At 42.4% G+C, this 25,973-nt stretch overlaps 2 protein-coding genes across 5 annotated transcripts in view; both read left to right on the top strand.

Annotated features, from left to right (window-relative positions):
* The window catches only part of ptpn4a (protein tyrosine phosphatase non-receptor type 4a), a 57,353-nt gene extending 39,222 nt beyond the window's left edge, over positions 1 to 18,131 (top strand). Inside the window, exons 11-27 of one of the 2 annotated variants that reach the window (XM_053439749.1) lie at positions 307 to 370; positions 655 to 827; positions 1,760 to 1,828; positions 2,292 to 2,429; positions 2,754 to 2,915; positions 6,445 to 6,604; positions 7,173 to 7,256; positions 7,390 to 7,446; positions 7,707 to 7,863; positions 8,727 to 8,893; positions 9,305 to 9,395; positions 9,516 to 9,577; positions 10,506 to 10,652; positions 11,726 to 11,854; positions 13,680 to 13,828; positions 13,941 to 14,076; positions 14,175 to 18,131. In XM_053439749.1, coding sequence (XP_053295724.1) covers positions 307 to 370; positions 655 to 827; positions 1,760 to 1,828; positions 2,292 to 2,429; positions 2,754 to 2,915; positions 6,445 to 6,604; positions 7,173 to 7,256; positions 7,390 to 7,446; positions 7,707 to 7,863; positions 8,727 to 8,893; positions 9,305 to 9,395; positions 9,516 to 9,577; positions 10,506 to 10,652; positions 11,726 to 11,854; positions 13,680 to 13,828; positions 13,941 to 14,076; positions 14,175 to 14,582 — 2,353 coding nt within the window. In that variant the 3' untranslated portion in view covers positions 14,583 to 18,131. The remainder of the gene's footprint in view (positions 1 to 306; positions 371 to 654; positions 828 to 1,759; positions 1,829 to 2,291; positions 2,430 to 2,753; positions 2,916 to 6,444; positions 6,605 to 7,172; positions 7,257 to 7,389; positions 7,447 to 7,706; positions 7,864 to 8,726; positions 8,894 to 9,304; positions 9,396 to 9,515; positions 9,578 to 10,505; positions 10,653 to 11,725; positions 11,855 to 13,679; positions 13,829 to 13,940; positions 14,077 to 14,174) is intronic. The other variant, XM_053439750.1, reaches the window with a different exon arrangement.
* A 1,533-nt stretch (positions 18,132 to 19,664) lies between these two features.
* The window catches only part of epb41l5 (erythrocyte membrane protein band 4.1 like 5), a 32,193-nt gene continuing 25,884 nt past the window's right edge, over positions 19,665 to 25,973 (top strand). For all 3 annotated transcript variants that reach the window (XM_053439584.1, XM_053439585.1, XM_053439583.1), the window contains exons 1-2: positions 19,665 to 19,818; positions 20,840 to 21,051. In XM_053439584.1, the coding sequence (XP_053295559.1) occupies positions 20,872 to 21,051 (180 nt within the window). In that variant the 5' untranslated portion in view covers positions 19,665 to 19,818; positions 20,840 to 20,871. The remainder of the gene's footprint in view (positions 19,819 to 20,839; positions 21,052 to 25,973) is intronic.

Below are 25,973 nucleotides of genomic sequence, written 5' to 3'. Positions count from 1 at the left end.
AGCCAATCAGAGCTGTCTGTGTTTTCCTCCTGCATCACCATGATAGTACTTTTCTGCTAAATGCTTTTAGCAGTCATACAAATATAATATATATACATGTATAATAGTCGAAGGTTTAAAATAAGAGCAATAAATGAAACTTGACCCTGCTCGACATTATCACATCTGCACATCGTGTTTTGTTGACATTATATTAGATATTTACATTTATCTTAGTGTAAAGATTGAGCAGCTGTCTCCTTACAGATGTTGTGCTCACCAACTGTGAAAACACTAACTTTCTTCTTCCCTTTTCCTGCTTCACAGGTTGAAAATAGTGAAAATCTCCTTCAAGTGCAAACAGTTCTTCGTCCAGCTGAGAAGAGAGGCGGTAGGTGTACACACACACACACACACACACACACACACACACACACACACACACACACACACACACACACACACACACACACACGTTGTTGTTATCAGTGTAGTCTGACTATGTATTTAAATGTGCGCATATACAGGAGACATTAGTATTGTGTGTGTGTATAATGAGTGTTAGATTAACCCCCTGCTGTCCGTGTCCTGGTTGACTTTGCTTTAATCCCATACTCCCGTGCTGAATTTTGTGAGTTGTTGTTCATTGTCCCATCTGTTTGTCCCCGGACACAGACCGAGACCCGGGAGACGCTGCTGGGTTTCAACATGGTCAACTACCGGGCCTGTAAGAACCTGTGGAAGGCCTGCGTGGAGCACCACACGTTCTTCAGGCTGGAGCGGCCCATCCCGCCACAGAAGAACTTCTTCGCTCACTACTTCACGCTGGGCTCAAAGTTCAGATACTGGTGAGGAAAAGACGACGCGTGATTTACACTCACAGAGGAAGATGGAGATGATTGACAAAGCATAGACAGAAGCTGTGAGACGATTGTGTGTGTTTACCCCTCGCTCCAAGCATCAGTCCCACTCCCAGTAAACACCAACAGAAATACATGTTTTTACCACTTGTGTGTAGTTAATGCACTTGTTTCATTCAGGCTGAGACACTGGGAGAGTAGTGGGAGCCTCTCGTGCTGCCAGGCAACAGAAAAACATAGTTTTAATTATTCATGGTTTGCCTCCAAAAAGGAAGAAGCACCTTGTTTGTGTCTTTGCATGAATCTTTTTTTTTTGTGCATGGACTAGCATCCTGTGCAAAGGACTTCACAGACACACAAACACGCTGCGGTTTCAAATTAAACAGCATTTAATTTGATACACAGTACGTGGGAGCAGGGACTGGGGGCATAGAATTAAACAGACATTTACCACCTTGCTGGATTATGATGTCGCCTTGTGACATCTTTGTTTCACTCGGTCGGCAGCGCATTATTTTAAATTCCTTTCTCCATGAAATATGAGGGCGAGAGGAACTGAACGTCTGATGTCTTTTGATGTATTATTAACCAGCAGCACTGCAACATGAATGAGCCGAGCTCTGATGTTGGCCTTGACTGTGTGTGTGTGTATGTGAGAGTGTGAGAGACATTGACTGACATTTGAAGTGTGAATTTTGTGTTGGTAACAGTGTATCATGGTATTTGTGTTGCCGGTCTGTGCTCAACTCAGTGTTGGTTGTTCATTTTAAGGCCCAATTCTAAACAGAGATTTGAGGAAGTATTTTGTTTCCTTGTTGCATCATTATTGCAGAAGAATCTGGATTTTCAGCCTGGTTAGATTTTTTTTTATTTATTTTTTGTTTAGTCCACTGACTTGTTTTTGTTGTTTGTGTCTGTAGCGGGCGGACAGAGGTGCAGTCTGTGCAGTATGGGAAGGACAAGGGCATCAAGGACAGAGTGTTTGCCAGGTAAGGGACATGTTTCCTTGATTAGTTTAATCCAAACATTACAAGACTCTGAGGGGGAGATACAATCCACATTAAATTGAATGTATCATCGGTGCTAGGAAAGTTAAGACATTGCTCATTGAAATACTTAGCTTTACAAATTATTTAGCAGCATTACATTACCCGCAACTTTAACAGATTGTGTTTAAACTTTAATTTCATGTTGCATCTTCTCTATTTAATTTGTACACCTGTAGATAAGGACATTGAGCTTTACACACTACTTTTAAGGAGTTACACACCATCCAACTCTATATATCCAGCCAACAACACTCAAGATTAACTCAAAACAACTTTGGAAACCCTCCGCTCTTATTTTAGCAGCCCCCCCCCCGCCTCTTCATCCTCAAAACAATGACCAAAAACTGATCGCTAATCATTTGTACTAATATTGGCCACAAATGAATTAATGTCTTGGTTGGAGTAGGTCTCCCAGCAAGCCACTGTCCAGAAGGTTGGTGGGCGGAATGGACTGGGAGTCGGTCAGCAGGAACAGCCTATCAGATGAGAGACTGGAAACCCAGAGCCTGCCCACTCGCTCGCCGCCCGGGACGCCCAATCAGTGAGTCCAAGCTGCAGGCTTCATACCGGGCTGAGGTTCAGTTCAGCCTCACTGCAGAAGATTGGCAGTGGAAATGTGAATTAAGTCTATTTAAATTACTGTTTTAACAGCAAACGTATATCTGTCCGAAATAGAGATGTATTCTTTCAGTTGAAAAATGAAGTGAATTGTAGTTTTAAAGTAATAAATACAGATCAAAATGTTTATTAATGTTGTTAAAAAAAGAAATCTAAGAAATGTGTCTGGTCCTCAGAATGCTGGATGCTGCAGAACGGTTATATCTGAAGTTTTCTAACATTATGTCTCTTCACGTGTCTCTGACAGAAACTCGCTGTTTGTCCAAGATGGCACTCGGTTACGCCCCTCGTCTGTCGGACACCTGGTGGACCACGTGATTCACGCCTCACCCAGCCTGCCGGTCTTCTCCTGTAATCATAAGTCGGCGTCGTCCACGCAGGCCAACAGCATCAGCCTGGACTCCACACCGTAAGTCTCCCAGCTGCCGGATGCTTGAGGAAATTCAGATGTATATTTGTTTTTTGATACACATCACGCCCACTTTCTTTAAAGTTGTTTTTCTTTGGGGGGAAAGATCAACCTCTAAGGCGGTTGCAGAGCAGCCGATTTCACTCTTAATTCACTGCCTCATAAATAAAGCACCCCTCAAAAAACAGCCGCCCTTTAATTTTGAAGTTAAATTTTTACTCATCAGTGTTAGTGCCACTCTGTCTGAGCCCATTGCTGAGTTGACTGCTTTTTAAATGTCAGTCTGTGTCTGTGGCTTCTCCCAAAAGTTTACACCCTCTCCCAGTGTCACTTAGCCCGCCCCATTGGAAAGAGGAACCCTTTGAAAAACAGCCTGTAAAATGTGTTTATGGCGGGTAGCAGGGCGGAGAGCTTGTTCTGTACAGCAATGCTTTCCTTATTGTGCTCACACACTATTAAACGTGTGGTGGATTCCTTTGACTAATTAAGTTCCACGCTGATGTTTCAGATCCTCAAAATTAAAAGAGTAGAAAAGAATCATGGGATGTTAGCTGGAGTTTAGTTAAAGCAAAGAAAAGGGGGGGGGGGGGGGGTTCAGCTTAAAGTGAGCTGTGGATCTATAACACACACGCTGAGGGCCTGGACTGGTCTGTACTTGTGTATGGCATGCATCGTCTGTTGACACAGAAGCTGTGTGTGTGTGTGTGCACTTGTTTTTGTTACCTCTTGAGGACCTTTTCTAGCATAAACTCTCATCTTGTCAGGACCAGTAGAACTCATTGGGACTAAAACCCAGTCCCTAAATGAGGCAAAACATTACTTCTGAGTTCCTTGTTGAGATGTGGATTGTGGTTAGGTAAGGGTTAGACATGTTTTGGGCATGGTTAAGGAAGGGATAAGGTTTTAGTTTAGTCTGCCCGAAATGAATGGAATATATATATATTTATATTTGTGTATGTGTGTGTGTGTTAGAGAGAATTGGAATACCACTCAGTTGGAAATCATAGTGATTAAGTAACATGAAAGTAGTAGTTCAATTGCCTACACACACACACACACACACACACACACACACACACACACACACACACACACACACACACACACAGACATCCAAATGCCAAGCTGTTAGCTCATCAGTTTGTTACAGAGCCAATAGATGAACACTCGTTATCTGTGCATGTTTTTTTTTCATATGCTTGATTTGGTTTATTCATCATCACAGTCAGTTATTTTCAAAACAACATATTTTATGATTAATAGTTCTATTTCACAAATTACATCCATTATCAAGTCAGGTTGAGGACTTTCACTTTGAGGGAAAACTACGAAACCAAATATGAGCCTGGTTGATCTTCAGCCTTTTTCAGAAACGTTTCTGTCAAACGCCTTTGTAACAAACCTTCTCTTCATAAAGACACTTTATTATCTTGGTATATCATCGACATAGTGATTAACCCACAACTGCATTCAGCTTGAAGCACAACATCTTTTCACCACGATATGTAATCGAGCTGTTTCCATGATGTTTAACTTTCTGTGAATGGGATTCATTTGGACAAGTACTGTTCATCACACAGAGGGAACTCGGTTAAAATGAACGTTTCACTTTCAGCAACTAAATTTAGCAATTTCCCTTGTTTCTTGCCTAAATCCTGTTTTCTCTCTGTTGAGTGGAATAGTTCATTCTTTATCTGGGCCCTGAACATCACTGGGACGATAACAGAAACCATTCAGAGACTCAGATCTGTGGGTGGACTGGCCTTTCCTAATCTCAGATACTAGTACTCGGCTGTAGAAATTCAGAAGATTGTTTACTGGTTGCCATTTCGAAAAGGGGATTATTATAATCATCTCTCTTGATTTTGTTTGCTCCAGTTATCTAGAGCCCCATTGTGATGTCTCAATCAAGATTTCATTTTGGTTTTGGCGAGCGATCCATTCTATATCTTCCGTGTTATAATTTTCTCCTTCCCCCACGTAGATTAGATTCAGTGAGTGATTTGAAAGATTCATGTACCATGATATATTTTTCATCATATATTTTCAGGTCAATCACTTAGTTCCTGCAACATTTTCCTCCAGTTTAAAACTGCATTAGAATCAGCCACGTGTCCCACATAACCCGGCAGACTCTATAATGTTCTGTTTTTAGATGTGTGGAGGGAAAATGATCCGTTTAGAGAACCACTGCATATTACATCTCACAGACTGAAATGTACAATTATACAAAGCACTGTATCACATATACTATGTTATGATAAATTACTGTGTTTCCTGTAATCAAACCCGTTTCTCCAAAGATGTAAATGCGATCTGTATAGAATCATTCAAGTAAAAAAAAAAAATTGGGGTGTGCACTGGAAATGTTATCACCTCTGCCAAGTAGGTTAATAGTCAATCTATGGAAAGATAGAACATAGGACAAGAAGACTGAACCTATTAAATCTTGGTGTGCATCTAGGATTTTATTTATTTTGAACATTGCGAGATTGTACTTTCTCGATGTATTTACTAGAAAAACTCAGGGATATTTAAGGATTTACAATCAGAGTGTGTAATATAAAACAGGCCTTGATTATGTTTGTGTGGACAAAGTTTGAATGTCCTTATTCCAGGGTCTTGGCTTAGCAGTGGTCAGGTATGAAGATCCTTTCATATCCGTTTCACTCGTCTGTGTCGTGTTGAGGAAAGTGAGGATGTGCAGTCGTGGCTGAGGCCCGCTGTGCTCAGCCCCCCCGCTGAGAGCCTGACCTGGTTTTGACCCATAACAAATGTTAGTTTATGTGTGTGTGTGTGTGTGTGTAGTTAAGACACAAAGTGGCACCAGCAGCAGCAGCCACAACATAGGCAATGCTCTTTGACTGGTGATCCCAGCCCTAAGGAGTGCCTGTACACACACATACACACACACACACACACACACACAGAAGGAGAGAGAGAGAGAGAGAGAGAGAGATGCAGACATGCACTGAAATGATGGGCTTTTACCCCCCCAGAGAGTGGGAGCCATGATGCTGTTGAAAGCATTACCTGACTGACTGTGTTGTTCCACCTTCCTCACTGACTGCATTTTATTGTCTGGATGATGGCGGGGGGATGTTTTCCTTCCTTTTATTGAGGTTAATGCATTGTGACTAACACAGCGCTATTAAGCCTCTCTGTCTTTTGCAATCTCTTACTCCCCTTTATCTGTTTTTTCTCTTTGCGTCTCCGTCTCCCTCTTTGAAAGCCCACCTCTTTATCAAACAGGGAGGCCTTCAGCTCCGTTAGTCATGTCTGGATCTGTACCTGTGGGTTTGTGGCATCTATGGCGCACCATCTTTAAAATACCCCTTCTTCTATTCGTATAACTTGCAAGCGCTATGGAGTGTTCTGTAGAGGTTCAGAAACATATCAACACATCCAGAGCCTGTTGTTCCCCAGTCAGATTTTTGGGTGAATACCACCTACTGTCATTTTCGATCGCTTTTCTTTATTTTCGTTTAATTCCTCTGAGGCTGACTGTGTTTCCTTCTGCCTCGGTCAGGTCTCCGGAGGGGCTAGACGGTCTGCCTCCAGCTCTGCCTCCCAAGCAGCTGAGCAGGAAGACCTTGAGCCAGATCATCCAGGCCCACTCTCAACAGAGCCTCCTGGACAACCACCTCAACGAGATGTACGATGTCCCCGTCAACGCTGACAAGACAACGGTCAGTGTGGCAGCACGAGACACAGATACTGATTAAATCAGTGAAAATATACATTCCCACATAATTTAAGGAAGATATAAAGATGACACGCATTAACCGTACAGTCAGGACTCAGTAGCTGTCACCCCCCCCCCATATAGCCAGCAAACAAACCCATACAAACATAAAGTCACTGGGAAATTTGGCTCTGCATTCATCATATGGCCATAACCATAACTCCAATCAAAGATTTATTTTGTCTGCTGGATATAAAGTTATATAGTTAATTTTTTTATAAAACAGTTTAAACTCAAATTCAATTCAAAACAGCTTAATTTGTCCCTGGAGCGCCAATTCATTTAACCGCCGGCTTTAACTATTAACTAGTTTTTTGGTCTGCCCACTAGTGGTCATGAATACATGATTGAATCTCTCAATATTAAGTTGTAAATGTTTAATCGAGAACATTCCAACCGAAAGCTCAGCTCTTACCCGGTGTTAAAGCTGCAGTAACCCCCGCTGAGGAGGAGGAGGATGATATGGAAGAATCAAGGATGTGAATTTGACGTGTTAGTCTGTGTTCCTTCAGCTGAATGGAGTCGTCCCTCATGATAATTTGGTCCTAATCAAAATGAGACCCGATGAGCACGGACGATTCGGCTTCAATGTGAAGGTGAGAGCTGCGGTGCTACGCTTCCTTTGCCCCTGGGCACAAATCATCTCCATCATCCACGCTCCTTATCTAAAATGGTTCTTGTCTCCGAGTGGACTGGTCGGTTGTGATGATAACGTGTGTGTTTCCCCAGGGTGGAGCTGACCAGAAGATGCCTATCATCGTGTCGAGAGTAGCTCCGGGAACACCAGTAAGTCAACAAGCACCTCACACGAGTCATGAGTCAGAAGATGAGTAAATACAGTTCCTCTCCTACTCTTTATTCTCACTGACATGTTGAGTAACAGCAAAAACAGCATCACGAGGAACCTCAGCTTCAGCCTTTTTGAATCTGAAAACATTTGCTCTTTCATTAAATACATTTTACATTACGCAAAGATGTGTCACTTTGATCGATCTCATCTCCATCTGTGTCTTTTCTCCCTCTTCCCCCTGTCGTCCCTCTTCCAGGCGGACCTCTGCGTGCCCCGCCTCAACGAGGGCGACCAGGTGGTCCTGATCAACGGGCGGGACATCTCCGACCACACCCACGACCAGGTGGTCATGTTCATCAAGGCCAGCTGTGAGAGCCACTCTGGGGAGCTCATCCTATTGGTCAGACCAAACGGTGAGTGGATGCCATTGGTTGGGTCTGCTGTGGAATGTACTTACGCTGCGGTCAAATGGAGAGTCTCAGATGAACCTCACAACATCATTACACAACTGCATTAACTCGTACCTTAACAACATCAGAGTTCACAAGTTGCGACGTGTTTGCTGACAATCTGAGAAATCAGTTTTGTTATTTTTGTTTGATGGTATCATAAGTTGATATATAAATATAAATATAGCTACCAGATGTAGATATTCACCTACAACTCATTTCTATGAAAAAGCTATTTTCTTTGGTGCAACCTGTTTTAAATTTAGCCATGCATGAATCTCCACTTTGTAAATACGAGGCTAACGTACAGACAGCCGCTGCAGCTTCACGTCTGATCACAAGCTTTGCCTCGGCTCCTGCTTCTCCCCTCGGGCGGCTCGCTCTCACTTTTAGGATTGCAAGTGAGATTTATGAAGTTGTGCACTTTGCTTTCTGTACATCTCAGCTCTATGTGTGTGTGTGTGTGCACCGTGTAGGAAGAAGGCTGCGAAGCATTAGCAGAGCAGAGAGGAGGAGCTTTTAAAAGATGATGAAACATGGAAATTCTTGGTATTTTAAGTGGGTCAAAGAGGGATTTGTGCATTTTATCCTGTATTACATCAAAGCTGATATAAGATGGCGTCAATGTAAGGAGCGCCAGAAAATTCACAGGGTTTGATTTGTCTGTTATTAGCTCACATGTATTATTGATAGACAATGACATATTGTGGTGTTGCAGTGTGTTGGCTTTCCATACTTAAAGATAAATAAGTCCCCTGAGGCCTCCAGTTGCACAAACAGCCACGTGTGTGTAATCTGTGACATGTGTCCTCCCCTGTCCCGTCCAGCCATCTATGACGTGGTGGAGGAGAAGGCGGATTCGGAGCCAGATTTCCAGTACATCCCTGAGAAGACCCCTCAGGACCCCACCCAGCTCGACCAGCATGCTCTGAGGGACTCCATGGTAGCACTGAAGGACGGCCTGAGTGGTGGAGCCATACTGGCCCAGTTTGATGTGAGGAGAACGACACAGAGATAAATTCACACTCACTCAGACGCACACACACACGTTAGTGGAGGTGCAGGTTGGACTTTTTGATTGATCGCTGGTGGATTACTTCAAGTACTTTACTCTCTTCCTCCACATCCCCCCCAAAAAAACCCTCCCGTCTGTTATCACTATCACTCGACAGCTTCCTGTTTAACTGTGCTATTAGCAGAGAGGAATGTTAAATACAAACACACACACACTCACACACATGTCTAAATGGTCAGTGCATATGTTCATACACATGAAAACTTGAATATTGCAAAAGTAAATTGTAGAAAAATCAATTCCTTCACTGAAGATGTTCTGTATTCTTGATAATAGATTTTTTTATATGCCACAACTTTAATATAAATCTGTATTTTGTTTCACTTACAGCAACTGTACAGGAAGAGGCCGGGGATGACTATGCTGTGTGCCAAATTACCTCAGAACGTTTCCAAAAACCGCTACAGAGACATCTCTCCTTGTACGTGACTACACATATTTGTCAGCTTGTGTTGCGTTGTGTGTTTTTAAAGTGTACCAATGTTAACCACTCAACTGCCCTTATCAACTTCTCCCCTCTTCTCCTCTTCTCTCCTGTCAGACGATGCCACCCGGGTCATTCTGAAAAACGCAGATGACTACATCAATGCAAATTACATCAATGTGAGTTGTTTTCCTCCTCACTTCTCTCTTTCATGGTTTCATCGGTGCCTCTGCGTTTTGCTCGTTGGAGACGTGGTGGGTGGGTGGTCTGTTTTGCCAACCATCTGAACACATGTTAATACACTCGTGGCCTTTTTACTGGTGAATGAATTAGCCACAGAAGGAGTAGGAGCAACGTGACATTTGAGTAATCTAGATGCTCGTCTTTTAAGAACAGAATCCTGTGGATGTTTACAGGGCACTTTTCCTCTTATTTTATAATCATAAGCCCTTTCCAGACATTTCTGACATTACTGGCTTCATCTATGTGTTTATATAATGTTATATGTGATGTTTATAATGTCTTATACGGAGTCAGTCCTCGGTCTCTGACCTGTTAATGGTTGTACTGGAGAATCCTTACTGAGTTTCACAGGGAAAAACAGTAGTGATCGGAAATAATGATATGAAGAAAGAACATTGATTTAATTTTTTAATTTCTATTCGCTGTGCATGTGAAGATCTGAGGTATTAGTTGTAGAAACTGGTGGTATTGATGATTGGAATATTGATTGGATGGTTTTCGTTTCTTGAACTAAACCACACGGTGAGAAGTGAAGCTCACCTGATAGTTGTAAATGTTTGTAATTGAACATTTATTATCATCTGAAATTCCCATCAGCCTGTTAATGGCTTATATTAACGGATGTATTTAAACAGGAGATGAACTGCTGTTAACTTACCGTCACAGTTATGAAGTTGTAAAAAGATGTCACTTAATTTTCAGCCAACTTTTTAGTGCTTTTATTAAAAATAAGGAGGTAATTGAGCTCTCTGCACTGAAGCACACAAATCCCATATTATGAATAGAACAGAAGAAGAAGCTGTAAAGTGAGATCCTTGCGATGTGTCACCTCCGTGTCCTGATCTCTGTGTCTCTCTTCGGCAGATGGAGATTCCAGCCTCCAGTCTGATAAACCGCTACATAGCATGCCAGGGCCCGCTGCCCAACACCTGCCCTGACTTCTGGCAAATGACCTGGGAACAAGGCTCATCCATGGTTGTCATGCTGACCACGCAGGTCGAGAGGGGACGGGTACGTTGACATTTACTTTCATCACAGGACTGGAAACCATGTATGGGCGGCAGCGTGTCATTACTAATGATACAAACACCTTTTATTGAACACCTTATATATCTACACTGTGAATTCTGTGTGTACATAGAGGAAAAAGACTGAGCAGCACAGCAACGCTCTGTGTCTGATGCATTCAGGCACTGAATTAAGTTGTAGGTCATCCTAGTTTTTTTTTTGCAGTGCCATTATACAATCACTGTATTACACAAATGCAATGCAGGGAAAAAGACTTTGAGTTTTGAAAAAAAGCTTTCGGTGATGCCTGCAGGTTTATGGCGCAAGTGAAAACGTGTTTCGCGGCGTGTGTAGGAAGCTAGATGGATTTTTTTTTAAAGAAAAAAGAAACTGCTTTATCTCTTTTAAATGAAGCTCTCCTGATGGAAACCAGGCTTTTATCTCAATATATGGAAATCCAAAGTTCTGATCCTGAGTGAAGCTGTTTGGTGTCATAACAATGCAAACAAAGCTTAATCCAGCCACAGAGTTGTGGAAACATTGGATTTAAGACTCAATATTCGAGATTCTAAACTTAATTGTCCAGTGATTTTTCATCTGTTTATGGTCCACAGAAGATCACCATACAATTTTAAAACTAAATATAAGTGAACCTGCTGAGCTCCTTAAGTTAAGAGTCCTTAAGTTTCTCCTCTCTTGCTATAGAAGAGCATGAGGGGGATAAAACATTTCTAAACCACTCATCCGTAGACAAAAGGGTCCTGAACCTTTGGATCTAACATATTTTATTCATTATAATGTGAATTTTCATATAAAATAATAAGGTTTAGACTCTAACAGGCTGGAGTGAATATTGAAATATGTTACATAGAAATCATGGGTTGAGTGACAAGAAATCTGAGGTTTTATGTGACTCAAGATACACTGATTATATTGAACATGCTTTAAATGTGAGCATTAAATATAATAGGAGGGTAAGTGACCTGAAGAGATGTCATTCTGGAGTACAGAGAATAACAGTGGTGACTGACTTAATGAAATGCTGAGTTCTAAACTTAGTGACTTTGTGTTTAAAGGTAAAGTGTCATCAGTACTGGCCCAACCCCGACAGCACCACCACCTACGGAAACTTCACAGTCACGTGCCACAACGAAGAGGGCAACTCCGCCTTCCTGGTCCGAGAGATGACTCTTACCAACACGGAGGTAAATCGCACACACACACACACACACAGTCACCTGAGTCTACAATCATAATGTCCGGGGGGGTAAGAAGGGGAGAAAGACAGAGGGAGGAGGAGGCAGTGGGAGGGCGAGCAGAGCAGGTTAGGACAGGAAAGAGAAGGACCCGGGGTCCAATCACACGAGAGGCACGGGGAGTCTCGGGAAAGGATGAGCCGCCGAGGGCCCCCTGGAGGAGGTGTGTTGCCATAGTGAGCGATGTGGGCTGTTCTTTTTCTGGCTCCTGCTGCTCACATGCGGGCCACGTACTGGGATCCGGGTTGCCAAGACAACCCAACCAACCCAGTCAGTCAGTCAGTCACACACCGATGTAGAGATGCAGCGGGGAAAGTGCAAGAGAAACACAACAGAGAGTGGGACAGGGATAGTTGAGAAACGCAGAGTGTGTGTTTGATGCTCTCAGTCGTTCTTTCATGTTGTTCCCTCGAGACTGACGGCTCATATATTTGTTTTTGTGGGATTACAAGTTCAGCTTAATTCATCTTTGTGTCTGAGTCTTTGCTGTAAACGAACACAAGTGAACATGTACATTTAAAATAGCAGCTCATTATAAATGAACATACACAACAGTAGGAAGTGTTGGTGCTGCTGCCTCATTATGTGCGTCCTGTGTTTCCTCATCACGTCCCCGCGTGTTGCCCTGGCATCCCGACCTTTTGAGTTCACGACTGTTTGACGAGCCAATTAGCATGCTCCTCTGCCTGTGAGCGTTGCTATGGAGATAGATGTGTTACCATGACGACGCAGCAAGGCAGTATATTAAAGAGGGGAAACTGTGGTCAGAAGAAGGTGTGTGTGTGTGTGTGTGTGTGTGTGTGTGTGTGTGTGTGTGTGTGTGTGTGTGTGTGTGTGTGTGTGTGTGTGTGTGTGTGTGTGTGTGTGTGTGTGTGTGTGTGTGTGTGTGTGTGTGTGTGTGTGTGTGTGTGTGTGTGTGTGTGTGTGTGTGTGCGCGCGCGTGCGTGTGACATTATCTTGCTACAGTTGTTCTACATCTTGTCAGATTTCTTCTTCTCTTATTTTGGATTGAACACAAGAGGAAGTGTGCCTTGTCTTTATTCCCTAAACATATTATCATGGGGAGTTTCCTGAGATGGGAAGCAGGGACGTGAATCACCAAGTGGTCCGGCGGCATGGAAAGAATAAAACCACTGTTTGTTATTCACACAACCGGTTTCATAACGTGGTCAAAGGCCATAATCACACAAACAAGGTGCCGTGCCGCCTCCTCCCTGAGACACGGAGCTCAATGAAACAAGCCGGGAGGTCGCCCACGTGAAATACAGTGTTAGAACAGTCTATTCCCTCATATGCCTAGGTCTTGACTGAGGCAACAGAATATCCTCAGATTGTTTTCGAAGGCCTTGGATTGTTGAGGTGAGGGGTGATGGGGGGGGGGGGGGGGGGGGGGGTGGAGCATTCAGGAGGCAGGATGCAACGTGTTACAGATGTGGAGAAACACCTGGTTCTGTTTATCGACCTCGGCCCTTATCGCCAACAGCTCAACAAATCTCGTTGACATTATCTTCGGGGTCTTCGGTCTGACTCCTGTTTTTCATCCTGAGATATTTGAATTCTTAGTTTTTTTGTTTTTCATCTGTTGCGTGTGAGAAACGTTGTCACTTGCTGGACCCTCACGTTTTCACCTCTGGATAACTTCAGGATATTATCCAGAGTTCAGTGTGTGAGCCTGAGAGCAACTAGAGTTAGAATTAGAAATGAAAATTGAAGTCATTGGATTTCTCCGTCTGTGTGTGTGTGTGTGTGTGTGTGTGTGTGTGTGTGTGAGCAGAGCGAGGAGGAGAGAGAGCTGACTCAGATCCAGTACCTGGCGTGGCCGGACCACGGCGTTCCCGATGATTCCACTGATTTCCTGGACTTCGTGTCGCTGGTGCGGACCAAACGAGCTGGACAGGACCAGCCCATGGTCGTGCACTGCAGGTACAGTGAAGTCAATCTGTCCTTTACGTTATTAGATACAACACAAAGAAACTTAATCTCTCACTAACTTTCCAACTAAACATCCATTTCTGTGGCTGCTTTTTTTTCCCAGTGCTGGAATCGGTCGGACGGGGGTTCTCATCACAATGGAGACGGCATTGTGTCTAATGGAGTGCGGTCAACCAGTGTACCCAGTAGACATCGTCCGGACTATGAGAGACCAGAGGGCCATGATGATACAAACACCCGTATGTAGACACAACTGTTTGTGTGTCCGGCTGCTCTCAGCTCTCACTTCACACACACACCAGCTTCACATCATCTCTCGTTCTCTCTCTCTCGACAGAGTCAGTACCGCTTCGTGTGCGAGGCCATCCTGAAGGTCTACGAGGAAGGTCTGGTCAAACCACTCATGACCGCCGTCTACCTGCAGAGGGAGAGGGTGACTGACGAGAGGGGGGGGGAGCAGCAGAGAGCGGCCGAGGAGATGGACGAGACGGCAGCGACGGAGGAGGACGAGGAGGCCGGGGTGGAGCTGCTGGAGGGAGAGCTGGACGAAGAGGACGACGATGACGAGGAGGTGGAGGTGCTGGACGTGGGTGAAGTGACAGAAGATGGGGAGGAGGAGGAGGAGGAGGAGGAAGAAGAGGAGGAGGAGGAATTGGAGGAGCCGAGCGTTGCGAGCGCCACCAGCGTGACCAGCGTGACCAGCGAGACCAGCGCGAACCCTGACGCCGATCCTGCTAACCTGTGACGTTTTGACCTCCAGGGGGCGCCAGGGGGTCACCAGGCCTGCAGGTGGTCGGAGTGGAGAACAAAAAGCACTGTTGCACTTTATGCTGATTTAAAATGAACAACAACAAAAAAAAAGGACAAACAAACAAAACGTGAAAATCATGGACATGTTAGAGTTTTTAAAAAAAGAAATCCAGCTGTGTTGACTAGGTACCATTAGGGAGTATTGTCTGTTCAGGGTATGGAGAAAAAAAGTATACAAAGAACGAGAAGGTACAAGTACGAGAGAGTAAAATGTGGACGGGGAGTTGCTGTAGTGCCATAAGTATGAAGGGGAAGGGCCGCCCCCCCCCCCCCATGGATGGAAGCCCCCCCCCCTGCCCGTTTCTCCTCTTTTCATTGGTTCCTAAAGGGTCGCCCTGTCCCCTTCTCAGCGAGTCTGCCAGACGGACCTGCCTTTTTTTTTAGTGTCCTTTTAGCTGATGAAGAGATAAACCTTATCTTTTGTTCTTCAGAAAGAGTATTTATTGTGTTTTAGTTTGTGTCAAACCCTGTCCACTGAACAAAAAAAGTTGTATGTTTTGTTTGTACGAGTCTACGGCTTCACGCTTTTTCCTGATTAAATCTTAGGTAGTAAAGTGATTCCTCTTCTTCTAACTACTTCTTTATTTCATTTTTTTTTTTTAAACTTTTTTTGTGGAGAAAAAAACAACAGTGATTTAATTTATTGTGCTATTGTTTTTATGTTTTTTTTTTTAATCTTTCTCGGCTTTCTCTCACCTGAGTTTGGGACGGACGGACTCACCTCTCGTTCCGCGGAGAGTCGGTTCCCTGGTTCTCTTTGTGTTGTGTTTTGAGCTGACAGCCTCGCGTGTGCTCTGAAGTGGCCGGTGTTTGGTGCAGTGAGGAGTAGAGCTGGTTTACAATCCTCAGGGCCCGAGTCTCCTGGGCGCCTCCCTGTCACTCTCGTACCAGTCACAGCTCAGACTGTACGCTGAGCTGGAAAATTTAAAATGTTGAGCATCGATCGATTACTTCATGATATCTATTGAACCCCCTTGGTGTTAACACAAGATGGTGTCTCCCAGAGAGAGAGGCCCCAGCAGACACACGGTCACAATCGAAGCTATTTTCCTGATTAAGCTAAGAAACGATTCTGAGGTCAGTTCTTTCTTCAAAATCCTTCCCCAGTTTTCTTCTTCTCAGAAAGCGTTTTCTTGGTGAGCTGACAGGGAACTGATCTCAACCTTTTGTGTGGCAGAACCTGAAACCTCAGCGGCACCCTCCATTGGCCTCCCCCCTTTTTTTTTTTCCACATCCAGAGACCAAGACTTTGAAACCTGTAGAGCAGAGCAAACCCACAGACCTGCTCTCGCTGATGACTCACTGCTCTCTACGAGCGATTGTCATTAAACCCAGTAAGACTAACTATTTGTTTAATGTCCTAATGGAGAACCTTGTTTTTTTGCTAAGCTCCACTGGGGGGGGGGGGGGGGGGGGAGGTCAACATGGCTGAGCTCACAACCGAATCTGATCTCAACGTGTGTGTCTCTGTGACTGTGTGTGTCTGCGACGGTTCAATGAAGCAACACAAACGGATCAGTTACCCAGTACTTTACCTTTTATTTTAAATACTGACCTTTCACAGTGGTACTTCATCAGTTTCAAGGCACCTGTTGTTTTTAGGCGAATGACGTGTGATGATTGATAAGTGACGACTTGTATTTCTAATTCACAGAACCCAGCATCAAGTTGCTCGTTGAGTCTTTTTTTAATTGTCCTAGGACGGGTTGAGCTGTCAATGTGTTTTATCGGGATGGATCGGAGTTTGAGCCTCTTTATAATTGGAGATATTTTTTCTTATCCACTGCTTCAGTTCCTGCTGTCATTGGCTCCTACAATGGACTCTGCTGGAAAAACCTACTGCTGTGTGCGTGTGTGTGTGTGCGTGTGTGTGTGTGCGTGTGTGTGTGTGTGTGTGAGTGCGTATTCAACCTCTATCTCTCTTTCTCTCCCATTCATGAAATATAGTTTATCCGCTGTCTGGTCTACGCCTGCTTGTTCGTTAACTGGAATGAAAGGTTGTGCCATAAAGCCATAAACCTAAACTAAACCTGATCTCAAGTTTTTTTAGACAAATGCAAAGAGCCTTGGCGAAGAGTCATATCTTGTTTGAGCCTAAATTTCAAAACTGTGCTCGTACCTCCCCTTTTTTAAACCAGCTGAGTCCTGCTCCTGCCACATCTCGAGGTGGGAATAAGAGCATTTAAAAGCTGCTTTCCTCTATTTTCAAAAAGAAACCTCTCCTGTATTGCGACACTCTCCAAAAAAGAAAACTCCCCGTCGGTCAACATCAGTCATTTTTGCACAGCCCACTCAACATCCGCGGTCCATTCTTCTCATTGTGTCCCCCCCCCCGCCTAGATGCAGCCCTCTCTGTTTTTGGATCATTACACACGGATCCCTCTCTCTGCACGGCCTCCAGGCGAGTGACACATCTGAGCAGATGAGCACGGGGTTCAGTAGAAGCAGTTTCAAGCAGCTCGTCTTCCACAGGAGGACAAGCTGAGGCTAATGGCTGAATAACTGGTTCTACATCGTGGATCGCTACGTGCCGGAGCTTTTAATCGAAAGAAGAAAAAAAAAACGATTTAGCCTCTAGTGGCTCAATTCCATCATTTTTTTTTTTTTTTGTGTGGTACCCGGAGACTGGGCTGATCGAATCAGAATCAATCCACTCTTCGGTTACAGCTCAGAAGAATTGGCACCGCAGTGAAAAAGTTCTTAATGGATGAGTCGGGGGCGGCTAGATTTTCCATCTGCACAAAATGTCCAACAATGAGGCGTCTGTGTTCAAGGTGTTTGGATGTTGACTCATCCTCGGTACTGTCTGTGCGTTTAGGGTACTGATCAAATGTAGTTTTGGAGGGTACCGGACACGGGAAGGGCTCGGTTGGGTTAGTTGTATTTTTGTAAAGATGAAAAAAAAAAAACAGTTCTAGTCGGGTAGGGAAAGGACAGCACTTTGTAGGAGGCTTAGTGGCAGGTAGTGCTACTGAAATAAACCAGAAAAAAAACTAAAAAGTTGGAGACATAAAGCATTGTTAAAATGAGTTGTTGATGAGTTGTTGTTTTTTTCTTTTAATTTATCATTTTTCTTTTTGTTTTGAAAATAAAGACACCTGTAGGGAAGCAGAAAAAGAACTCCTAACTACACAGTGCCACTTGTTAATTTTGTGTAAATAATACTAGATGTAAATACAATGTTGTATATGAAAAAAAAATCTTTAAAATAAAAGGGAAAATCATTTGTGAGCAGAAAGATTTTGTTTTTATTTGATTTTTGGATTTTGTTTTTCTCCCCATCTCCCTTTTTTGAATGATTCAAATGTGACACAAGATGGTGTGTGTTTGAAGACTGCTATTTCAAAAAATCTTCTGTTTTATTTGAAACATAATCTATAACAGCGAGTGTATATATAATGGAACACAGAATAATGAGAAATGTTTTACCGTATTATACCTTTGGTTTAACTCCTTACCTGTGTCATAAAATCCTTTGTCCTCAGTTGCTTGTTTCTTTCTGGTATTATGATTTAACGGCGCTTTGGACATGTCTATAAGCTTGATTGTGAACAATTAAAGCTTGTCTGTCAAAGCATGGAGACGTGGCCTCAGATCACCTTGCTTCTCCACACTGAAAAAGTGAGGTTGGGCAATGCTGCAGAGCGCAGGAGAGACGCAGCACAGCTGAAGAGCTCGAGAAGAATCACCTGGGTTTACTTTTTTTCTAATTGTGTGGTTTTTACCATCGAGAGAAGATAGTATTTAAATGAGTTAACTGAAATGTTACATTTCTGAATCAACAGCCTCTGAAGAAAAATTACAAACCCACCGAGACAAGGAAGCAACAAAAAGGAAATGGAAGAGAGTTGTAGAGAAGTTCTTGCAAAAGTTTGATTTCCAGGGGAAATTGCTGAATAAATATCTTCTCCTCCTTGTTGCATGGGTTTCAACCTTTAGGATGTATTACATTGTTAGAGGATTTGATAGAATGATGTATTTTTACACAGTACAGCTGGGTCATATACTAACATGAAGTAGCCTCACTGTATTTTGAGTAAATTACTAGTGTAAGCACATTTTTAACATTAATAGTATGAAAAAAACAACACTTCTATAGCACTTTGTAACTTTAAACAAAGTGCTATACAAATAATGATTACATAATGAATATACATTTTAATAAAGTGATTAAAAGCGATTTTTAAAAGAACGTTTTAAGAAGGAATTTAAAAGTAGTACAGAAGTGACCTTTCTTATATGTTTAGGCAGTAAAGTGACATTTTGGTAACAGTTTTTGATTTATTGTTGACAATGCTTTCAATTTGCTTAGATTTAAAGGCATAGATATATTTTTTCATGAAATAAAATATTGAACTGAATTAATGATAAACTACCAAAGAAACCTCAGGTAGCCACATGTGAGGGTTCCCTCTCCAGGACGGACAGAAGTACAATAGACGAACAAGTCATAACAAACATTTATTGAAGGAAACTTACTTGGAAGACATATATTTAGTTTGAAGTATATTTGCATTTAAATGAATCTTTGTGCATTTGTACACACACTGTTATTGAAATCAAAACCCCAGTTTGGCTCTGGCAACATTTGCCAAACCATTATTCCCAAACTCACCAGAGGGGGGTGCTGTTGTCAAGTGATCATGTTCGCGTAGTATGATTGAAATCTCTAAAAATATTAATACAATTGCCACTTTTGTTTACTTTTGAAGATTTAAATCACATCAAACAGCATCGAATTAATGTATAATTATGAATAAACTTGGCTTTATATGTGTGTAGAGGACCCTATATACGTGCGGATAACAAATGACAATAATCATTAAAATGATAATATTAGCAGCTAATGTCAAAAATAACACACAAAAAACATTTGGTGTTTTTCCTGATTTAGAAAAAGATATTAGTAATTTGACGCCAACCCTTAAAAACGTGTCTCTTTAAAATATGCTAATGAGGTTGTGTTAAGGGGGGCTTTGCGGTGAGGTCACATCCGGTGAAGAGCTCCGCCCCCTACTTGTTGTCGGGAGGAAATGACCCCGCAGCGGTGACGAGCCGCAGCGAACACGAGAAACAGGGTCGCGAGCGCACTTCGAACAACATGGAGGCGTCCCGGCTCGGTGCTTAGCTCCTGTGATGGTTTTCCGGTGAACTGGTGCGAGCACGACGCGGTAAGTACCCGCTCATCCTAACCCTAACCCGCAGCAAGTGTCCGTCCTATTATCCAGCGCCCGGGAGCTGAAGGCGGCGTTTGTTTTGTCGAGCGGGGGACACCCTCGCACGGGCGGAGTCGTAAAGTAATCGGCGCGCCCGGTGCCGGTGAGCCCGTGCGACAAATCGAACGCACACCTGTTGCTTTTCTCCCTGCACCAGGTACCTCGGGCCTGGAACTTGGGAAAACAAGCTAATGGTTGTGTTGTGAAGTTTGTTCTTATATCGCAGCAGTTGTGTTGCGTGTTTTTTTTGTTGTGTTTGTTTGTATATTTTCACAGTTGTGTATTTGATGTTGGTAGCGCGCTAAGCTCCGTCCATCACCGTGCGGGGGTTTTCTATCTGATGAGAAATCAAGTTAACGTTTAAGTCCCGTTATCTGACTCCTTCGACTAATCGTGTTTACCTCTTACTTTTGATAATCAAGCGTTTACTGTGCGACAAACAGATTTTAGAGACTCACAATTAAATTAACCGGCTGTACATTATTTATTATTTACCTTCTCCTCAGCAAAGTTAATGTTTAAGAAGTCACACACGTAGTTTGATATCATATTTCTAACTGTTTAGCTTCTGACAGTCAACTTTAAACTTTACTGTACATCTTGTTTACCGTCACTTTAAGCACATTTCAGCTAATATGTGACTTTGTTTACATGTTCATTAGTTTCCCAGTTATCAGGCTTATGCGGTTTGCATGGAACATTGAGAAATCTGGTTATATCCCAGTATACATGATAAATACATGTGTCCCAGTTCCTCATAGAGTACTCCAGCTAGTAAAATAAGGTCTCTACAAAAAAACGTCTTATCTGGACAATGATATCAGGATAGGAAGTTTAAATGCTTACACACAAAAATGATAGTGAGCATAGTGTAAAATTAAATTTATAAAACATTTCTGAAGCCACGTTCAGTTTCCAAATACTCAAATTGTCTACTTCCTCACATATTTCCCATCTGTCCTCCATTGCCTCACAGGTGTGGTACTGTGACCCTCCCTCTCCCCCATCATGCTGAGTTTCCTGCGCAGGACGCTGGGGCGACGCTCCATCCGGAAGCATGCAGAGAAAGCCCGGTTAAGGGAGGCTCAGCGAGCCATCACACACATCCCTGCTGCAGGGGACGCAAAGTCCATCATCACCTGCCGTGTGTCCTTACTGGACGGGACGGACGTCAGTGTCGAGCTGCCGGTAAGGAGCGATGCTGGGATTTCTACTTTTGTGCGCTCTTAATCTTCGGTGTTTCCGTGGGGTCTAAAAAAGTCTGAAATTAATGTATATAATTAATGATATTTTGTAATTTTAAATATCCAAGGACATGAACATATGACCAGCCAGTTATTAATATGTTCATGTCTGTTTATTTATGTTAATATTCATTTACAGCAACCTGTGTTACTTAAAAATGTGTTTTAAAGATAACTTTGTGTTTGGAGGTTTATTCTCTCTATTCCCATTATCTTTAATTGTTGGAAAGTGTTAGTAATTAGGTGATTCAGATATTCCTTCTCAGGTGTCAAACTTGAGAAAGATCTTAATATTATTTCATTAGGTGTTAAAAATATCTTAAGTTAAAACCCTGATCATTCACTTTTTACTGAAGTTTTTAATCTTGGCAGCAAGTGTGTTGGAAGAATACATTGAGAGAACGAGATCACACATGAACTAAAGAATACATGATTTACAAGGAATGTGTCCACTGTATAGTTTTCTGCTATTGTTAAGAAGACAAGAAGACAGATAACAAACAGTACTCATGTGAAACCTCGAGAACAAAAGCACTGGAGGTGTAACAGTGACAATTGTGTGTTTGTGTCAGAAGAACAATCCTTTTAAGCCCATGTAGTGTTGGTGTGTGTGTGGTAGTGTTCCTGATCACCTGTAATTCCATGATCCTCTCTTGAGAACACACATAATCACATGACCGCATCATGTGACACGTTGGTCTCATCCAGTGGACACAGAGCAGAACGTCTCTGTTCCCACCACTGACTCCCATCTGTCCTTCCTTTCCTGTCCTCCTCCTCTTTCTTATGCTGATCTACTTAGTTTTTTCAGACTATACTTAGAGAAAACAAGATTCAACTTATGTAGCAATTGAGTAACTTTAATTTTAAAGTAAGGGAGTAAATATTTCTCTTTATTTTAATACTACACTGGGATTCCTTCTTTCCGACCCACAGCATTCCAGTGAGGCCAGCCTGGTTTCTAACTGTCCTTCTTGACTTGTACCATCCGTAAATCTAACAGTGGGGCCTATATTCCCAGGGACCTGCTGAAAAGAACACTGTTCCTCACTATTACCGTATCTGTTTTTACTGTTTAAAAAGAAAAATGCACAAAAATACACAACAACACAAGTCAGACTTCCTGTGAGCTCAGTATCATGTTCATAGAAAGTTCAGATTTTGTTTGTATTCTCTGTTCCGTTGGATTGTTATCTGCTTGGACTGTTCTATACCTTTTGTCTTCCACTCACTTGCTCTTTTGTTTGTAGTCGAGCAGAAATAATCACTGGAAGTTTTACAAGGCTATAAAATAATAAATAATCAACTTTATTTATATAGCACCTTTTAAAAACAGAGTTTACAAAGCGCTTTCGACAACAAAGCAAGGGAAGGAAATAAAAACTTGAACACATAAAAGCAGTAATATGACCATAAAAATAAGTGAGTAAGTAAAATAAAAGGTGAAAATAAAACTGTAAAAACATCACATCACATAAAAGCAAGTCTATAAAAGTTGGTTTTAAGAAGTGATTTAAAGTCACTGGCTCTGTGAGCCTTATCTCCTCAGGTAGGCTGTTCCAAAGCCGAGGGGCCACCTTTTAGTTTTCAACCTCGACTTTGGAACAGCGAGCAGGGCTCCACCTGAGGATCTAAGGCTGTGTGCAGGCACATAAGGGGTCAACAGTAGCTTGGGGTCAGACCCTGGTGTGCTTTATAAGTGATCAGTAAAGTCTTAAAATCAATTCTAAAACGCACAGGGAGCCAATGAAGAGAAGCAAGGATTTGAGTGAAGTGATGTTGCCTTTTTTAAGACCAGTGAGAAGCCGAGCTGCTGCGTTCTGAACTAGGAGAGTGACGTTTGGCTTCTGCCTGAGAGGAGGGAGTTACAGTCGACCGGTCTAGAGAAAAATACTGCATGAATTACTTTTTCCAAGTCCGGGTGTGAAAGTATTTTAAGAGAAGGTTCTGATTTATAGGAAGCAGGACTGGACTACTTCTTTAATATGTGGTTACGAGTTAACCCCAACCCTTAACCAGGCACCAAGGCTAAATTCAATGTGATTGACGGGGTTCGGTGGATTGAATGATATAATTTCTGACTTTGAGTCGTCGAGTTGCAAGTAGTTTTGTGCCATCCAGCTGTTGACATCATTTAGACAGTCCAGCACAGCAACTAGGCCTACCCAGCCATATCTGTGTGTCATCTGCTGAGCAATGGAAGCAGAAGTTGTGGCATATGATGATTTGGCCAAGAGGAAGCATATACATAGATGTAATAGATAATATAAATTGGGCCTCAAATTGACCCTTGTGGAACACCACAGGTAACGTGCGTTTTAAAGGTTGTGAAGTCACCATCTGGAATTATAAGTAGTTAATTAAAATCAAGTAAGAAAAGAAGGAAGCTTTTGCATCTTTAATTGCAGTTTGCTTTATTAGTTGTTGTTTTTTTATTACCTATTTTGCTGATGGAGTTAATCAAGCATAAGTTTACTTTCCCGGTTTAAAAATCCCCAGGCATCATGCACCTGAAGAAAGTTGTTGTATCGAGCTGGATGCATTCCAGCAGAGTTCTGGCCATTTTGGTTTTGCTTTAAAAATGAGCTTCCTTTTGTTTTTCCCCCTCCCCCCGATATAGGTAGCTTCTGCAAACACTTGTGTCTTATCATCCAACTCTCTAAGTGATAAGGAAATAAGAATAACACAGCAGTTAGGAGCCCTGCTTTGTTTAAATGTTTTACATTTTACTCTAGATATCTAACGACAGCAGCAGCAACTATGGGAGAAATGCGAAAGAGTAAACATGACTGCTTCTGGTTTAAGATGATAACGGGGAACTGTGGGAACATTTGGTCAAAACTTCTAAAAGTGAAGATCGAAGTTGGGAAAGTCTGCAGGGAAACATAGTAGCTTCCCACTATCAGTGAATCAGCCTGACAGTCTGTGAGAAAAAGTTCTTAGAGCACAAGCTGCCAATGGTCTGACTCGGCTCTCAGTGTAGAGTACAGTTTTATTGATATTGTGCAGTAGGTGTTATGCAATATAAAACACACAAACACACTTTGGTTTGTCAATTAAAAAACAGACTATAATCCTCCCTTTGTTGTACTCTGGTATCATGTTGTGTTGTCCTGCAGCTACAAAGTTGTTGTTTCGATTTGGTGGCAGAAATGTGGATGAGCGCCACTGCTAAATGGTGCAGTTTGTGTTTTCTTTCTGTGTGTTGAAGTGGTTGTAAATACACACAGCCACAATCACAGTCATTCACTCACTGTGGCTCTCCAGCTGTCGGAGTTCCTGGTATGTAAGGCCACCCAAAGCTTTCTCCCAGGGTTACCACTGTGCTGCAGCATCCATGTCCACACATCAAACCACACGGACCCACATTCTTTGGTTTTTATGTATTTACAGGCCTGTTTTTTTTCCTCTGTCCCCCACTCACTAGCCTAGTTAGACATTAGACACATTTACAGGAAACACCAATATTGCGATATTGTCCCGATTAAGGAAATAGTCTGGATAAGACACTGTGATGTAAACAGCATTACCTTAATCCCAATAAGGTAATTCTCGGAATACACAATAATCAAATTAAGACATTACCTCAGTCGCAGTACGAAGACATGGATACGTCCTAATCACATTAAAATGTCCTATTTGAGTTTTCACAGCTTTTTGTTACATCAGTATTAAGCCACTTAACTAACTACTTAACAACACATGTCCTGTTGAGTGTGAACAGTTATTTGAATGTAAAGCTTACATGTCATAATCAGACTCAGCTCTCTTACATGTAAACAGGAAAATCTATGTAATATTCTATTAGCAACTCGTGTAAATGTCATAATGAGAATAATATCTAATTGAGAATATGGTCAGAGGACTGAATATTGCTGTCCATGTAAATGTAGTCGCCGTCACCTCCTTCATTTTCTCTCGTTGATAGATTTGTTGCCTTTAAAAAAGGGGAAGCAAATTTTTTATTTATTTATGTAAAGAGTCATAATTTTTCTCTTCTGTTTATAGATTCCGATACCTATAAGGGTATAGATTTAAAATAAATTGACATAATGTATTTTATCAGCCAACCCTGTATGGAACTGATTTTATTGTTGTAAACAAATGCATGCAGATGATAAATGCCGTAAAGTAGTTTTTTTTGTCATTTAGTTTATTATCTAGTTTTAGTTTTGAACAATATTATAACATTTTACCTGTGGGACTTCCAGAGTGAAATATTGCCAGTTTGTGGACCTTGTAGCTCGCTCTGGCTAAACGCCACACTGCCGGAAATCACTTCTTCTTTGCCTCTTTAAAAGCAGTTTCTTGCTGTTGGCAGTAAAACACAGCTGCTGTTTTGTAATGGTGAAGAAGAAGAAGTGACTTCTGGGAAAAGAAGATTGCAGTTTTAATTAAGTGAAACTAATATACTTTCAAGACACCGGATCTGATCTTTTAGAGGAGAGTCAGGTAAAAGAAATATCCACCCAACTGAATCCTTCTTTCTCTTAAAATCCCTGAGTCCTCTACCGTTGTGGAATGGTGTGATGAGGCTTTGCTTTAATGGATGTGTTAGAACACCGGCTGTTTTGTTGAGTACAGATAAGGGAATCAGCTCAATTGTAACATTAACATTACAACACTGTCTGAGAGAGAGAGCTCTGTCCTCAAAGGCAGGTGGAACGACTGCAAACAGCCAAACAATACTGCAAGAACTATAAAACACACACACACACACACACACACATAAACACACAATGAGTCCTTTGTACTCTCTCTCCCTGGGTACCGTCGGGGTGCGGTATGCCTCCTCAGCAATGCCAGCTAGCATGGGGCCAGCCTCCCTACTCTGCCCAGCAGCTCTCTTGGGGCGGGCATGTGTGT

This window comes from Pleuronectes platessa, chromosome 14 (assembly GCF_947347685.1).
Source record: "Pleuronectes platessa chromosome 14, fPlePla1.1, whole genome shotgun sequence".
In the NCBI taxonomy this organism is placed as follows: Eukaryota; Metazoa; Chordata; class Actinopteri; order Pleuronectiformes; family Pleuronectidae; genus Pleuronectes; species Pleuronectes platessa.
This window is presented reverse-complemented; position numbering and strand designations above follow the sequence as displayed.